The sequence below is a fragment of the Gallinula chloropus genome, assembly GCF_964237585.1.
Source record: "Gallinula chloropus genome assembly, chromosome: 2".
In the NCBI taxonomy this organism is placed as follows: Eukaryota; Metazoa; Chordata; class Aves; order Gruiformes; family Rallidae; genus Gallinula; species Gallinula chloropus.
The window spans coordinates 43,392,579-43,409,200 of record NC_140086.1 but is presented as its reverse complement, the minus strand read 5'-3'; the positions used below and the strand labels follow the sequence as shown (position 1 = coordinate 43,409,200).

At 36.7% G+C, this 16,622-nt stretch overlaps 1 protein-coding gene across 1 annotated transcript in view; it reads right to left on the bottom strand.

Annotated features, from left to right (window-relative positions):
- Positions 1-232: 232 nt before the first annotated feature.
- ALKAL1 (ALK and LTK ligand 1) overlaps positions 233-16,622 on the bottom strand; it is a 34,087-nt gene continuing 17,697 nt past the window's right edge. The window contains exons 2-5 of the mRNA XM_084280012.1: positions 9,895-9,948; positions 5,898-5,978; positions 3,791-3,867; positions 233-887 (exon numbers count right to left, since the gene is read on the bottom strand). Of these exons, the coding sequence (XP_084136138.1) occupies positions 3,803-3,867; positions 5,898-5,978; positions 9,895-9,948 (200 nt within the window). The 3' untranslated portion in view covers positions 233-887; positions 3,791-3,802. The remainder of the gene's footprint in view (positions 888-3,790; positions 3,868-5,897; positions 5,979-9,894; positions 9,949-16,622) is intronic.

The following is a 16,622-nucleotide window of genomic DNA, read 5'->3' as shown; positions in this document are numbered from 1 at the left end:
TACTGGGCTATTTTATTACCCTCTCTGCACGATGTATTTTTGTTTGCACCCCATTCAGTTGAAAAATAAATATCTGAATAAAATTTGCCATTTGAAAATGAAAGTCTGTAAAAAAACCTAAAGCAACACTGAGTGGAAAATTATTTCAAGTTCACCAGGTAAATTGAATTATACATAAAATAAGCAACCTCTTAATAAATTTAAATAACCCCTCCTGAAAAATAGTTTATTTTTATGTTCTTTATTCCACCAAAACTGCATTGCAGTTTTCCAGTCTTTATATTTACATTATTTGCAACTCTTTCCATAAGTGCCAGTACAAATGTAACTGATGAAAATCCAGAATAGTCATACAAATGTTCCTGAAAGCAAGGTGCATTTCTGAGCAATTTTTTTTTTCTGATGCGCAATAATATATATGTATATATTAACAAAGCTTCATAATATAAAATCTCTTCCATGGCAAGTAAAACTTCCCCACTTACAGCTTATTCAGATTTCAGTTACACAGACTTCTGCATTTCAAGTTAGTGCAAATAATGAAAGTAAGAGCCTGAGCAGAATGATGTAAATACACTGGAACAAGAGAAACAGCAAAACGGTACCAACTCCCTGCATATGATTATAACATTTAATCAGTTTATCATTAGTATTCTTTATATACAATGTATTTAAATAATTGGCTTGTCTGAACTATAGGCAACAAATTTACAAATCAAAATAAAATAATGTTTCACACAAATATGGAATGTCCAACAAATATATGAAAATAAAATGCATCTAGTAACAAAACGTTGTAAATCAAAAAGGTAAAAGATGTCTTCTCTGTCTCAGAAGATTTCAAGGCACTTTCTTGGCAAATCAGAATTCTCTCCTTAGTAGAAAGTCTGCAAGAGAAAAGAACATGTTGTTTTATATCTAGTTTCAAAACACAGAGGCAGACTGCTCAGTATAACTCTGTTTATAAATCACAGTTTCCTGTGGATTGCATAAATCTTTCAGATTAACTCCAGAATGCCAGTGGGTCTTGCCCTCTTGCGCACACTAATGAGTTTTGCCGTGGCAAATCCTTGGCACTGATGCTGAGATGTTTAGCACAGAGTGGTCCATGCTGCTGTGTCTTGCAGGGAAGTTTCCCAGGCACAGAGTCACGTGCGTTTCTCCATTCTGGCGTTTCATCAAAATTTGCCAGGATCCGAATTAGGAGGAAGGACAAAACAAAACAGGGCAAAAGCAAACAAAAGCCCTTCTACAAGCCGTAACGTCTAGTAACTTAACTGCTAGGAAGCGTGTGCCCCGCGGCCCAGCCCCGGAGCCGAGACGGCGCCCTGCGCGCATCCCGGGAGCCGCCCGGGGCGCGGCGCCGAGCCCCCTCGGTGTCCTTCTCCATGGTCCTGAAGCAGCCCGCGGCCGCTCCCCGGCAGGTCCGGGTACAGCTTGGGCGACCAACTCCCGTGGGGTGATCGCTTTTTCACAGCCAAAACCTCATTTCTAACGGGAAAATATTTGCATGAGAGCGCCGCAGTTCTTTTTTCTTTTCTTTTTTATTTTAATGAGGAAAATGCAGCCTACTTTAGTGTACGTAGGAGAAATGGCTAAAAATAGCTGTGAATCCTTCCAGTGGGAGAGACACCTTCTTCACCACAATCGACAGTCTCTTGAGACTCTCAGATGCTAAAGCAAAGGCAAAGTCCCTTGCAGTAAACAGGAACTGTGACCTTGTCCTTTCTAAGTGAGTGTGAGCGTGGTGGGGTAAACAGATCCTCTGTGCCAAAAGATGGAGCAGAAGCGATCCCAGAATTGTGCTAGAAGTGCAATGTTACTGAGGGATGAACATATGTAACTCCTGTGATGCCCAGCATATTTAAAGGGAAGAAAGAGCAACTCTTGACACTCCTCATTCTGCTCAGGAAAATGTTTCCATTCCAAAAAAGATATGAGTAAACACAAAGATGAGACTGTTTTAATTCTACTGGGATTAGCCACTATTGGAGGAAGAGGGGGAAGGAGCACAGAAGCAGCTGGGAAACACTCAGATCATAGCTCTACTTTTTTTTCTATGGTTTCTCAATTTTTAACAGAGAGAAAATCAGCCTAGATAAAACTTCAAGTGAACACAGTGCACACGAGCCGCTAGTATTGCTTACCATTTAAACCCTCTCTTTCCCACATGTCATCTCTTTGAGTGTTATTTTTGGCAGGCAAATTAGAACACCTGGATTTGAAAATCAAAGCAACTTTTGATCCCTTTGTATTTTAAAGGTGGAAATAAGATGAGATAGGTACTTCTGCACTGTGGCTGTGGCTATGAAGATAGATCTTTGACTCATCCTCTTGAAATAAAATGAAAAAAAAAAAAAAAGTATTGGAACACCCAGAAATCTTTCTGGAAGACCTGAGCCAGAGGTGTAAAGGGATACAGATGGGGGCAAAACCCCCAGACTAAGTAGGTGAAAATGCAGAAAATGGGAGAGTGCTGGGATGTTTTAGAAAGATAAGATTTGAGTGACATCACTGAAAAACAAGTAAGAACTTAGGCACTACAAAACAACAACAAAAATATTCTAAAAGGGCACTCAGAAAAAGATTCCTGTCCTGAGTCGTGAAAAGGAGATCCTGGCAAAGTAATGGGATCCCTTGCCTGTTTCTGGTTCAGTTCCCCCGATGTATTCAAAACGACATCTGCAAGAACTTCAAGGCAAGAGGCCAAACAGACCGAGAATAGTTGAGAAATGAAAAGAAGATGAGAAAGAAATGATGTCATTTCTTCTCAGCACTGAAATATTGCCATATTCTTCACAGCATTTTCTCACAGCCACCAAATGAATCCCACCTCCACTTGGAAATCAAATCAGCTAACACTGACTCATATCCTACTCTTCCTTTCTTATTCTTGATTAGTATGAATTGAAGTCTTGATGCAGGAAGAAGTGACATACATAACTCCCCCAAACTCCAAGCTTGCAGTATTTCTCCGTAGGAGGTGGTGAAAGGAAACCATCTTTGAAGAAATTGAAATGAATTAAATTCACTGATTTTATACATTTTATTGGTCAATAATAACCAGTGCAGTTTCTCTATTTGCTGTTGGAAGCTTATTGACATGCAAACAACTGGAGAAAACAGCCCACTCAATGATGTTCATTTTATCAGCAACAAAGCTGTTTAATTAACACATTTAACATGCTATTCATAAACAAGAATGAATTGGTTCCTCCCACAGCCTGTTACTTGAAGCCTTTAGCTTCATCACATCTTTATGTTCAGTTTACTTTCATCACCATGAAGTGGTATTAGCTAGAAAGAAGTTCTCAGGAGACAATCTGGGAATGAAAAGTGGTCCCAAATATGATCAAAGTAACAGGGTATCTATGAAGATTGATTGAATTGGCAAACCTGAGACCAAGACATTCTGCTTCTTCCATGGATTAAAAACAAATCCCTCCTCTAGAAGACCTGAAACAAACATGTTGAAGTTCTCATGCATTTTTCTTTCACCAGTCAGACTCCTTCCTAAATTCTGAACACCATTGTGCAATTATGTGCATAATTGTGCACTATGGTGCCACACGTGACTTGAAGGAAATTTCAGTGTGGCCTGTATCTGTGATTATATATATTTCCATGAGGAACCAACCAATCAGTCCTTACAGCAGTGCCAGAGCTTCATGTTGATGCACTCTGTTAATGTCACATTTCTGTATGCACACCTGATAACAAGGTACAAGTATGAAGGAAAACACTAGACCATTCAACAAATAAGAAAATGAGTGGGAAAAATGATACTTACATAGCAAACATCCTAGGACTGTGTACACAAAGGGCTCATTGCTAATCTTGTTAGCAACCTTGCACACCTTTTATAATCTGTAAAACAAAATTACCCACAGCAATAATGAATCTCAGTTACCAGAAACCCTCAAAAAACTGCATAAAATTAAATGTAGAATTTGTACTAGAATTTCAGACTCTACAGAGTAAAAACATTCTCTGATGTAAATTCATGAAATTATGTGTGCAAGATGCAAAATCAGATTTTTACCTTATCCTAACCAGGACTCCAGAGGAAATGTGAATGATGGTAGCAATCAATTTTCTACCAAGTAGTTTCCTCCTAAGATGTAGCAGACCAGTAATTTACCTCATTAACCAGGAAGCTATTCTAACCAGCAGACTGTGAGATAGTTTGAGGTCTGACTCTTTCAAGCTATTGTATTGTTCCACATTGATGGAAATCCATACTTCCCATGTATATCTCCTAATCGTCAGACTAGACACACTAGTGTCCTACTTTTTATGTGTCTCTCTGGTATCCTTGGTTCAAATGTGCACTTGGTTCAAGTGGTCCATAAGCCACTGTTGTTCTTTCTGATGGAAAGATCTGACTATGTGGTAACAAGAAATACTTTGAGATAGGAAAAGATCCTGGCTACCATCACCCTTGAAAATTACTCTAAACCCTGAGAGCTGGATACAGTGGAATCAGTTATGAATAATTAGCTCTCCTTCTTAGATCAATAGAATATTTTAGGTTGAATGAAAATAATTATTTGCTTTGGGTTTGGTTGATGTAAAGGAGAAAAAAACCCCTCTGCTTTGGTTTTAATTTTTTTTATTTTTATTTTACATTTCATCTTTATAGTTGTAGTTAATCAATTCTTCACACAGTCCTAACCCAAATCTTGTTTTTAAATTTAGGAAAAAAGTTATTTAATTAGATGAGAAATCTTATGACTGTGTTTCTTCATAAATAAAGAGAAGCACTTGGGTGCCTAATATAAGGGAGTCCAAATAATATACCCTGAATCCATATATCAAGGTACACAACATGCAACATTCATTGTATTTTTGTTATGCAGCATGTAATAGATATATGTCTAGCCCACTCATAAGTCTACTTACAAATCTGTATGTCTACCTTTTGAGGATCAGCCATGGATTTCTACATTTCAATTTAAGAGGGAGTATGGAAGCAAGGACTGCTTCAAAAAATCCCAGTCCTCCAAGATGCTGAGCTTTGGTGAGAGAGTATCTCAGACGTGTACAGGAAGGTCTTGCCATCTTTCTAAGTGTTGCAGACAGGAAGTGTTATTTTTTTCAAGTGAAAACCTGAAATATTTCCAAAGCACCTTGGTCCACAGTTTGTGCTTACACATCACTAAGCTTCACCTTTTCCAATTAAATGCTATTGCTTATTTTCCACTCACTTTATTTGAATTGTCCATTGCACTAGATAATGCTGAAGTAATTTCTTTTTAAGGTATTTCCATTTTGTTTGGGTTGGTTTGGTTGGTTTATTCCTTTTTGTAACACCTTAGAACAGTTTTATTTTTCAATGTGTCTGACAATTACATTCAGGCTGCAAAATTTCTTTGGATCTCATACTAGAATATTGTTTGAGAAGAACTGCATGTATCAATAACAAAAATGATTGATTGTAGGTTCTTTAACAATGGGCATTGAACACTAGAATTACAAACTGAAATCTACTAAAACCCCAAGATATAAGCATACTATTGATTGTTAAGACAAAGTATAAAATGGTTTAGATTTTATCTTATTGCACAAGTTAGTAACTAAAGATAAAGGGAGAAGGAAGGATAATACGGCTTCATATCTGCTTTTTCCATAACCATGCCTGACTGCTTTTTTAGAGAGTAGCTTTCATTTCACTTATGTTGGTTTCATTTTGAAGCAACTCCATTATACATTGCTGACTGCAAGCCAATTGATAGAAATTCTTTGTGTCTCAGAAGTCCTTGGGTATATTTAGCAGTGTAGTGCTAAAGAGCAACAGATGTAAAAGGACCCACTCATCAAACACGTTGTAAGAAAAGTAGGTTACTTTTAAACAAGCATTACAACTAGCATCACAAAGTAGTTCAATTGCTACTCACAGGCTGGTGTTGAGCAATCCCTGGTGTTGTGATACAGTCGATGAAAGTGCTTGCTACACTCTGAAGAAAATGTGACTGGCCCTGTTTGAAAGTAAGCAGGAATTAACCACAAGCTTTCAGTGTCACCACTTCACAGCTTCAGTGAATGATATCAACACACAGAATTAATTTCCACGCATTTTGACAAATTTACATTTCATTTTTACTACACCTTAAGCATCTACAAGTACAAAAACGCTACTGAAATAACAGAAAGAAATATTGTTGCTATGCTGTTATGCTCATTATCTGAATCACAGAAAAATGGCCCTTTGAAATGATGGACTGTCTTAGCCTTGAAATTCCAGTAATTCAAAATCAACAGTAAAATTTCTTGTATGGTAAAAAATAGAATGGTGCAACTACAACAGAATTTAGTTTTCTCAGCCATCATCTGTATTCAAATGCAGAAGGAATAATGTGGAAGGAATACTGGTATTATTTCTAAAGATAAATACAAGCATAATTTTAAGCAAATACGAGTTTCTAAGCCCTGAGAAGATGAAGCAGTTTCGTGTACTAATGCTTCTAATTTGCAGAGAGATGGTTTAGGAAGTTCTTAATGTACAGTATGGGTGTTGAGGAAAAAATGACAGCTGAATAGCATCTAGGAACCTGATATCCTGTTAAATTAGCCCTAGCAAGAAGGGATGCTGATGTGCAAAGGGCAGCACATGTTTCAACAGCTGGGTGAGGCAAATCCCCCTGTGCCCAGGGTGTTGTGCCGTGTCTCTGTTCTTCCAGCCTCTGCTTCTGGATATCAGTATCATCTACCTGCATTAATATGTGATAAAAATATATAGCTACTGGTCTTCAAAACATGGCTCAAAGATAACAAGTTGCCAAAGAGCCATAATTGCTGATGGTCCTGGGAAGGTACTACTGAGGGCATCCAAGTTAGAAAAAAAAAAAAAAGAATAAAATTGTAGTATTTGCATCACATAAGCTGCTTAACAGTATTGCCACTGACAGCTGAGGATGAGTTTCCTGTGCTTTGGACAGAAAACACTGACGCAAACAGACACTAACTGAACAAGACTCAATTTAACTTGCATCTTCTAAATTCACCACAAAAAGGAACCCTGAATAGGAATAGCTTGTTTCAAGCAGTGCTACAAAGGGCTCCACATGAAGCACGCTGCTTTGACTAACTTTCCTGTCAGAGGAAGATAGTAAGCATTTCCGGGCAAAATTTATTTATTTCACAATTTGAAAGGCAGTTGATCAGCCTAGTAAAACATATCAGTCCAATTCTGTCTAGATAATGGAGCCAAACTACCACAAGCCTGAGAGAAGATACCTCTCTATGACAGTGAACACACTTGAACTTTAGATATATTTTACAGTATTATGTAGATTTGATGAGATTTTTCAGCCACAAAAAAGCTTTTCAGTAAGCTGACAAAGTATCCTTTGCAACTTTGAACTGGAAGGTTGTTGCCATTTTTTATCTGAGTAATTTGGCTGAAGAGAAAGTATGTAAATCGAAATTATCCAAGATATAAGGAGATAATGTCAGCTTTTGTCACTAAATAAATTCCATGTCCCTTTAAATAACATATAGTTTTCTAGCTGTCTTCCTTGCCATCAAAAATAGGCTGTTAATTTTATTTATGCTTTACAGAGAACTCTGTGTCAGCTGGCTTTTCAAGCTGAATTGATAGATAGCTTTATGACTCACAAGATTATTTATGATTTTTCCTATAAGCAAGTAGTGTTACATATGGTTCTTATTTGGCTTTAAAATGTGTCTACTATTCTTGGCATACTAGAAGTGTACAATAATTTTCTTAACCCTGAAACTGTAAAGAAAATGGACTGTAAAGATAATGTTGATTTTCCCCTTTCTCCTCATTTTCAGAACTTCATTCATTTAGGATGTTCTAACACATAAACTAATAAAGGAATTTATCTGAACAACTTATTTAACTAAGGATGATTTTAGAAAAGGATTATGATTTGAACAGAATCAAGAAAAACAAAGTTAGGCTTTATTTTTAAGAAAACACAGAAAAAGATGCTGAAAATAAATAAATAAATTAATTTTTTTAAGAGAAGCAGAAAATCACTGAAGATCTTAAGAGCATAATTTAAACACACAAGCACGGAAAAAAAAAAAAAAAAAGAAAGAAAAACAAAAAGAAAAAAGACAGAGAACCAAAGTAAAAGGATACATGCAGAACTACTGAGCCAACAAGGAAATAAACTTCAAGAATTTTGGAATGAACTTGCTTTCCTCTTTCATTCCAGCTAAAGTTTGTCAAATAATTTCAGCTATTTTGATGGCAACTAGTCATGCAGAAAAGCACTATTAATTTAATGAATAGCTCTGGAAACAGGCCTTCAACTAATTTTTTGCTTTTTCTTTTCTATGATTTAGTATTCTCAAAATGCCTTCTGTAAAACTCATGGCTGCTTTTCACTGTTGTTTCTGAGTAATTAAATTTGTTCTGTATTTAGTATTTAATTTTCTTAGATTCTTTTGCTGAGCTTTTTATGGTAGCTGAGCAGTTTCCAAAGTCCAAAATGAAAAGGAAATGTATTAATTAGTAATATAAGCAAATCTTGTCTGTCCTCCCAAGGAGAATAATTTCCATTATTCCTGTGCTACATAGGCTAGCATAGTTGGATGTCTTGTTATTTTCACTTCTTTCTCATATGGACTGAAAATGGTAACGTTCATAGTTCCTCATTTACTCTAAGAGCGAAAGGCCAGCTGGGTGGAGCACATTTCTTGAAGATGCTGTTAGGCTGCAGTTAGAGGCTGGCAGAAAGATCCTTAAAGTTGTGCTTATCCTAAAGTTTTGAGGAGACTTCCACCATGCAAAAGAGACAACAAAATCTTACTTTTCTTGCCAAGGCCTGTCTGAAATTTCCAGCAAAAAGGAAATGCATAATTATATTTACAAGTATCTTTTTCTTCCACCAACTTACAGTATTTGTCTAGTTTTTAGTTTCACTAATCCAAATAACATTTCAAAACACCTATACATTTGCAGTGTCGTACTCTGAAACCTTCGCTTTTCTTAATTACAGAACATTTGGAACTGGAGAATAAAGCAGCAGTGCAAGCATCTTGCTGTTGGCAACTCTTTTTGCTTATGTTCAGAGGGTACAATATTTTTCCAGTTGTTACAAAACAGTACCAAAGTTAAGTACAGTATACAACACCATCTCAGTTTTCAAGTACAAGTACTTGACCTTAATCATATTAAACTTTCATATTTGAAATAGCACAGTGCTTTTCTGATTCATTTACACTGTTTAATCCCTCCTTGTTCTATTTGTTTGCCATGTTAAAATAAATATCCACACATATACATCTCAAGACAGAAGACAGAAGACAGAAGACAAAAGGTTTCCTTGATATAGTGAAAATTTACATGGCCACATATTTCTGTTTCTAAAAGATACATGCAGTCCAGTGAGTAGTTTTAAAATTAGCGACCTTGAAAACAAATATGGCAGGACTGAGAAAAATTACAGAAAAAATACATAGATTTAAAACTTTAAAATTGAATGAGTTCTCTTACTAAAATATTACCTGCCAGAGACAGCAGATAGGTGCTCACACATACCACATTTGTAACATCATTCTGGAAATTGTTTGCATGTAGATACACAATAGAATATCTACAGCATACAGACTGGTATGCATTCAATACCTACCACTATAAAACTTTTAGCATAGCTCCAAATCAACAAGCAACAATAGGATGATAAAAATAGTAAGTTTTAAACCATGAATGGAAAATTAGCATGTTTTAAGTCATTTTAGACTAGATTATTCAAAGAAAGACTCAAATTTAGTTAGAATTTTGTAAAAAACTCTATCCTAAGCAATGCAAATTTAACAACACGTTAAATTTGGTTCAGAACATAAAAAAGGTAATGGTGTGACTCATGGCTACTTAGAATATGCATATGTGGGTAAATTAAGAGCAAGCAACTGCCTTACCTGTAAAATGTTTTATGAATTTGTCTTTTAGACTGGAATCTCTTGGAAAAATTTCTGAGGAGAGAAGAAAAAAATACATATATAATATAGAAATTACAATAAAACAGTCTGAAAGCATAATATGCCAAGACGTCTTCTGTAAAGAGACCCAAAAGCTTCCCAAATTAACTATGAATTTCATTTTCACAGCTTTGTGTGTCTGTGTAAACAATAATATGAAATGTTCCAAGTAATTCACAGATGAATACCAGAAGGCCATTCTACAACACACACTAATAAATTTTCTACAGATCATTTCTAAATATCTTAGGTCTCAGTTGAGCTATAATTTTATGAATATTTATATAAATAATGCATCATCTATGACAAGTATTTGAGTACCTAAGCAAATTATGTAAAATACATAGATAAATATCATATTTTGGGTCTTGAAATAACAGGTACCTGAAAAGTCTCCTACAGATCAGCTAAGACAGATGTGGGCCCAGCGTATTTTCATTGCACTATTAGTCAAAAAACAGTACTCCTCTCTTGCAAAAATTGCTGTGGAATTTTAAAAAATCTCTTTCCATATATGGAATTTTTTCCAAAAAGTGTAAGAGAAAACACAAGTCTCAGAAGAGCCCAAGGAATCGGGCAGAACAGAAACGGGAGCGAACACAAAACCTTTATTTTTTTCAGTGAGACACTGCCTGTAGCTTACAGCAGAAACTTTTGGGGCAAGTAAATATCCTCATAACTAGTCCACTGCCCCTCAATCTCATAAATTTACCCTTGAAATACAGTATTAAAAATTATTGGATAACTGCAGTTATTATTACTGTATATAACAGCTGCATGTTATGTTCAATTCAAAACAAAAGTCTTTCTTAGCACTGCACAAGGAACATGATTAACTCACAGCATTAGGACCTGCTGCTAAACCTATTTATTCACTAATATATTTCCCTACTGGTAATCTCATTTCAGCTCTTTGTATTATCCTACATTATTTATTTTTTTCCAAGTCCCCACCTGAATTAATATTTCAACTCAAAAGAGAGCAAGTTTACTTTCATACTGTAGGAAGATGTTGGTTATCTGCCAAAACTCATTCTTACCACTGGCTTTAGGCAGTCTCTCAGAGGTCACATGAGTGTATTTTTAGGCTGGGATTTTAAGCTGAAATGCCCAAATCTTACTGCAATTTAACAAGGTTACAGAACCTCATTTACCAAAGATTCCTCAAAAATCTCAGTTTTAACTAAGTTGTTTCCTCGTTGCAAATGAAATACCACCGTTTATCCATTAAACTTAGAATTTTTCTGACATGTCAGGTAGTTTAAAATTACACAGAATGAAAAGACAAAACAGTCAAATTGTGTGAGTTTTGAATGAGATGCCTCAAGTGGACCAGTACTGATGAATAACCAAAGCCTGGTGGAGGTTGAGCTAAGAACAGGCCATTCCTGCTCGAAATAACATTTCTATCCCGGTCCATCCAAAGTCTTTAGAATTTGCTGTGGGAACAGTAGCTGCCTTTTGCCAGACACAATTCTTTAGGAGAAGCCCATCAAACAGTACACAGCCAAAACCCCAGTGCTAAACACACAGAAGGTAAAACAGATTTGATGCTCAGGCAAGGAGCTAGGCATTGCAAGCATAAAACTTCAGCTGCAGCTGTGTCAGTAACCCTGAGAAGGAACGCTGCAGACTCTGCTTCCCACGAGTAACCTACATCAGCCCAAGGTTCACACCAGCTCATCTACGCCTGTCCCAGTAGGGAAAACTGGGTCAGTCGTGTGTTGGAAAGTGGCTGAAGGATATTGAGTGCATGCCTGCTCCTCCCCTGCTGCGGCTGCCATCCCTCCAGGCAGCAATCTGCTTTTCAACATGTGCCCACACTGCAGATCTCTTCAAGTTTTTGTTTTCTTACTAGTACAGGGCATTCACTTGGTAAAACACGATGGGTGAACCCCCAGCCCTCCACAAAGCCAACCTAGGCTCATTCGTATGAAAATCACGGGCAGCACAGGTTACTGGACCATTTCTGTCTGCAGGCTCTAAGGGCAGGGGCAGTTCCGCCTAAACTATGAATTGCCCAACACAAGCAGTCATTTTCTTCCATCTTCCAGCAGCACAGGGAAACCCTCCTGTCGATACACAACTGTGAGGTGGAGATCTCAAAGGACTCAGTACGTCAATCAAACTGGTGAACTTCTTTTTGAACAGAATATGCTGACTCCTGAGCAGATCGTGCTGCAGCCAGAAACAGGATCTCAGGTCCATACAGGATGCTTTTATAAAGCAGTGAAAAAAATCATCACGACAAGACCTCTACACTAGCTTCTTGTGACTTCTAACAAGCTCTTAGTTAACTCATGAGGTATCTATCACCTATTAAGACAGATAGCTTAATAACCAATCTCACTATGTACAGTCACATCCTCACAATGCGAGTTAAATTCCTTTGGCATGTTAATTTCACAATGGAAAAGCAGAAACTTGAATACAATATGATGGATTGGCAAAGCATTACTAGAATCAAAACACTTGAAAGTTACACTGGGCAAAATCACAAAAGAAACAGGGAAATGAAGAAATAAAAATGTTTTAAGTATGAAACCCACATGAACAGGAAATGCTGAGGGGAGAGAGTATATTCAATCCACTCTTGCCTGAAGAGCACATCATACAAACTAGTAAAATAAAGCCAGTACACATCCCATGGGATATAATAACTGGCTTAAAATCAGCTGGGAGAATATTCAAACTGTGACATTCTTGTGCTCAGGCTTACAAAACCTGCACTGCTCACCAGAGAGAGAAGATGTGAGAAAAAAGGGACTGGTGCTATCAACTCTGGCTTTGACCTGGGTACAGTCTTGGTTTATAATCATAAATAATCTTTGTCCAAGGATTTCTTTCTCATTTATCTCTACGTGTGTCCTCTGATGATTATTCATCTGGGCAAAATGCTGCCCATCTTACACCCCTTTCAGAAGCAGCAATGACCATGGACAGCTAATAAATGGTGCTAGAACATATCTGCCACTGGACTTTCTGTCTAAAACCCTAAGAGTATTTATGGCAAAAATCTAGGGACAAGACTAATTTAAAGGATTTTACAGCTCTGCTTCACAGACAGAATAGTTAAATTTACACTGAAAATCTGGTTCTAAACCATCCATACTGTAAATGTTCTCAAGTTGTGACACTTCACAGAAGTTGTCATGGCTTTAGGTAGAAGGTGACTGCATCTGCCTGACTTCTATTCCATGCTAGGATCAGTGAGATGATGGGGACAGCTAAGAAGGTCTGAGCTAAGAAGCAGCAAGCAACAGCTGCTCCAGCTCTGCACTCTCATTTTGTTGTACTTTCCAAAGTTGATTTAAATCACTGTTCTTAAGCTAATTCCCCAGAAAATTATTCTGTGCACTTTTCAGTTGCTATTCAGCACCTGGTAGCTGACATGAATGTTTAACTTTTCATTAATTTGAACACGATTACAGAGAGGTAGTAGACTAAATACGTCAGGGCCCTGGGCTCAGGCATATGCTTAACCTGCAATATACGACATAGTTTCTTCACCTTGGATCAGGCTTTTCACCTTTCTTTGCCATTGGTCTCTCTGTGTTTTGTCTGTTCAGACTGTGAAGCTGTGACATGTGACAGCAGGTGCTGATTTTTACTTTGTGCTTGCACTATCTCCAGCACCATATTACCATAACTGTGCCTGGAAAATTCATGTGCTGCTGTAGCATAAATAAATAAAAAGAGCTGTTCTCACAACACTGAAATAAGCCAAATCCCCACAACAGTTTGTTTACTTGGGACATAAAAACTCCATATCCTCAAGTGATATCACCTGGGTAAAAAAAAATCAAGATATCGATTCACTTATGGTCCGAACAGGCAGCCTTTGTCTGTTTTTAGCTTATTCAGAGAAGCTGTGTAAATCAGACAGCAATAATTACTTCAGATCATGCACTAGTTCAGGTCTACACCAGGAGGATCTACAGTATCTCAGTAGCAGAACTCAGGCCAGGTCTCAGTCTTGCTATGTAAAAATAAAAGTCATAGTCAGTATCTCTTTTTGTAAGAATATTCATGCATCTAAAAAAAAAAAAAACAAAACCACTCCAAAAAAATCCAAAGCAATTTTTCCTCAATGATTATAAATAAAAAAATAAACAGATAGATAAATAAATAAATATCAAGCCTTAAACCATTTATGAAAAGCTTCTCCATAGCTGGTAAATGCTTCAGGAAAACATAATCATAAAACCAGAAATCATGTTAGTTAACATTATAACTATGTCTGCCACCTAAGTATTTGTCAGATTCACATGCAGGTGCTAAAGTGCTCTCCATTACAGGATTTAAAGCTTAATATCTTTAGCCAGGTTTAATAACTATCTGTTTCCCATAATATCCATTGTTAATTCAAAATAACCACTGTTATTTTGTACAACATACTTTGAAATGACATGTCACATGATGGAATAATAGGTGTTTCATGGCTTCATGTTGTCCTGCACTTCAAGAAGTTACAGAGTTTGACAGTTCAAATGATTATAACCTCACAGAATTTTTTTTTACAATACATACATAGTCCAAGATATAGTCCATAGCAATGGTAATACACCTTATTATATCATATAACAGTTATATGATCTTTATCTGGCATTCATTCATTCTGGTAAAGCCATTTTGAGTTAATGTACTTTTCTGTTTTTTAGATGGGCAATGTGTTAGAATTACCCTTCTTTCTTTGCTTTTTATTCTGCTTTCCTAGTCATATTTTATTTTATAATCCTTTTCAACCCACATTTATTTTCATAAAAAGAAATACATTTTAGAAGGTCTTGCATTACCAACCTTGTAATATTTTTTCCTAGTCTAATATCAATTAATCTTGATTTTCCACAACCCATCATACATGCAATATTACAAAAAAACTTAACTCCCACATAATTTGTTTAAAGCAATTTTGTAACTATGGCATTTAGAAAACAAGTGTTTCTTTGGGTGGATTTTTTTCTTTACCAGCAATTCCCCATAGTACCTAAAGATGGGGAGTAGACCCTTTTCTACTGTGACAATACTACCAGGTGAAATACCAGCAGCAGTAGGTTTGCATAAATTCCGCAATGCCAAGATGGATTTAGTTTATGGAAAAACTATGGTGGTGAAAATGATAATAAAATCTTTCAAATTGATATCTTAAGTATTTCAGAGGTGAAAACAGACAGGGAGAAGAGAAAAATACCCAAGTAATGCAATATACTAGAAATATGAGTGAATGGAATGACATTGCAATGCCAGGATAGAAGTATCCCCAGCATGATTGTCTTAAAAATACATTAAATCTTTAGAAAGAGCAATGCTTGGAAGAAAAAGGAAGAAAAAAAAAGCCCCTCAAACTCCCAAAAAAACCTCCAAACTTATAACTTGTTCAGAAACTTTAATGACAGGAACCATCCTTCCTCTGTATGCCTTATTTTTTTCTACGATAGGAAGAGACGTAGAGCCTGAGGTTTTTATTTTTTTTTTTTTTCTCAAAATCAACAATTAGTATAGAAAACAGTGCAAAGATCAGGCAGTAAGGCATCCCAGTGGTAAAATTTTGCCAAGTATGGTGTAATCTTGAGTAAAACACAAGTGTTTGACCACAGTGCCATTCATGGGAACCACACTGTAAAATACCTTGTGGGTAAAAGGAGCATGAAGCATGCATCTAGAGACCTGATTCAGGTATTCTGGCTAGATGTAGACAGAAACATGTGGTCACCACTGTGGGCAGCTGTCACAGGGAGTCAATCCCCCTCCCTTGCTAGGGTATTTGTCACATCAGGTTTCACAGACTCAGGACAATGGCTCCTAATAGCCCCCAGCAGCAGGTGACACTAAGCAGAGTTGAATCATTTAATGCATACATCTTTCTTCAGTACCGTAACCAATTAAAAGGTCTTAATTTCCTACTTTGGTTATTGTATTTTGGCTGTGATCGGATTGCACAAAACTCTTACTTCTGGTCCTGTGGCTGGACAAAGTCCTTACTGGCCCAACCAAGGATTTTCAGAAGCTTTTACTATGCTGGAAATGCTTTTTCCCTACCACCACCCCTCTCCCCCCTTCCTTCCTTTAATGCTGATATTTCATTGCTACCAGAATGGCACTACTTTTTGTTCTGGAAACAATAGACACATTAATATAGATCTAAATGTTTCTCTGGATCTAAGTGTGCCGTCTGATATAGCAGAGAAACAGAGGATGCAGTTAGGTCTTAGCTGCAAATGTGTGACATTTGTATTCCCTACTCGGGGACCACCAATTGATTCTGGGTTTCCCATAGGGAGGCAAGAAAAAACATTGCTTTGTGCAACAGAGAGCAACTCCTTCCATCATTAACAATCATAAATCATTAAACATTTTCTATTATTTGTGTTAGAAATAACTGCCATATGAGAAAATATATACTTAAATGATGTAATTTAATTGTCTTATCCTCCTCATCTACGGTTTCTACCACATAAGCTGGATTTCTGCTTTTGATTTGTTATTTTTCTTCCAGTTTTCTGTAATTAAAATCTTTCTAATAATTTCTAATTTTCTTAGTAACTTCCTTCTCGTGCACACATACAACCCCCCACAAACACACTCCTTCCCCCAATATATCTGCAATTCATTCCTTTAGACAAGGGAAAAGATCTATTTCTGTGTGCATTATTCTGTGTTCCTACTTC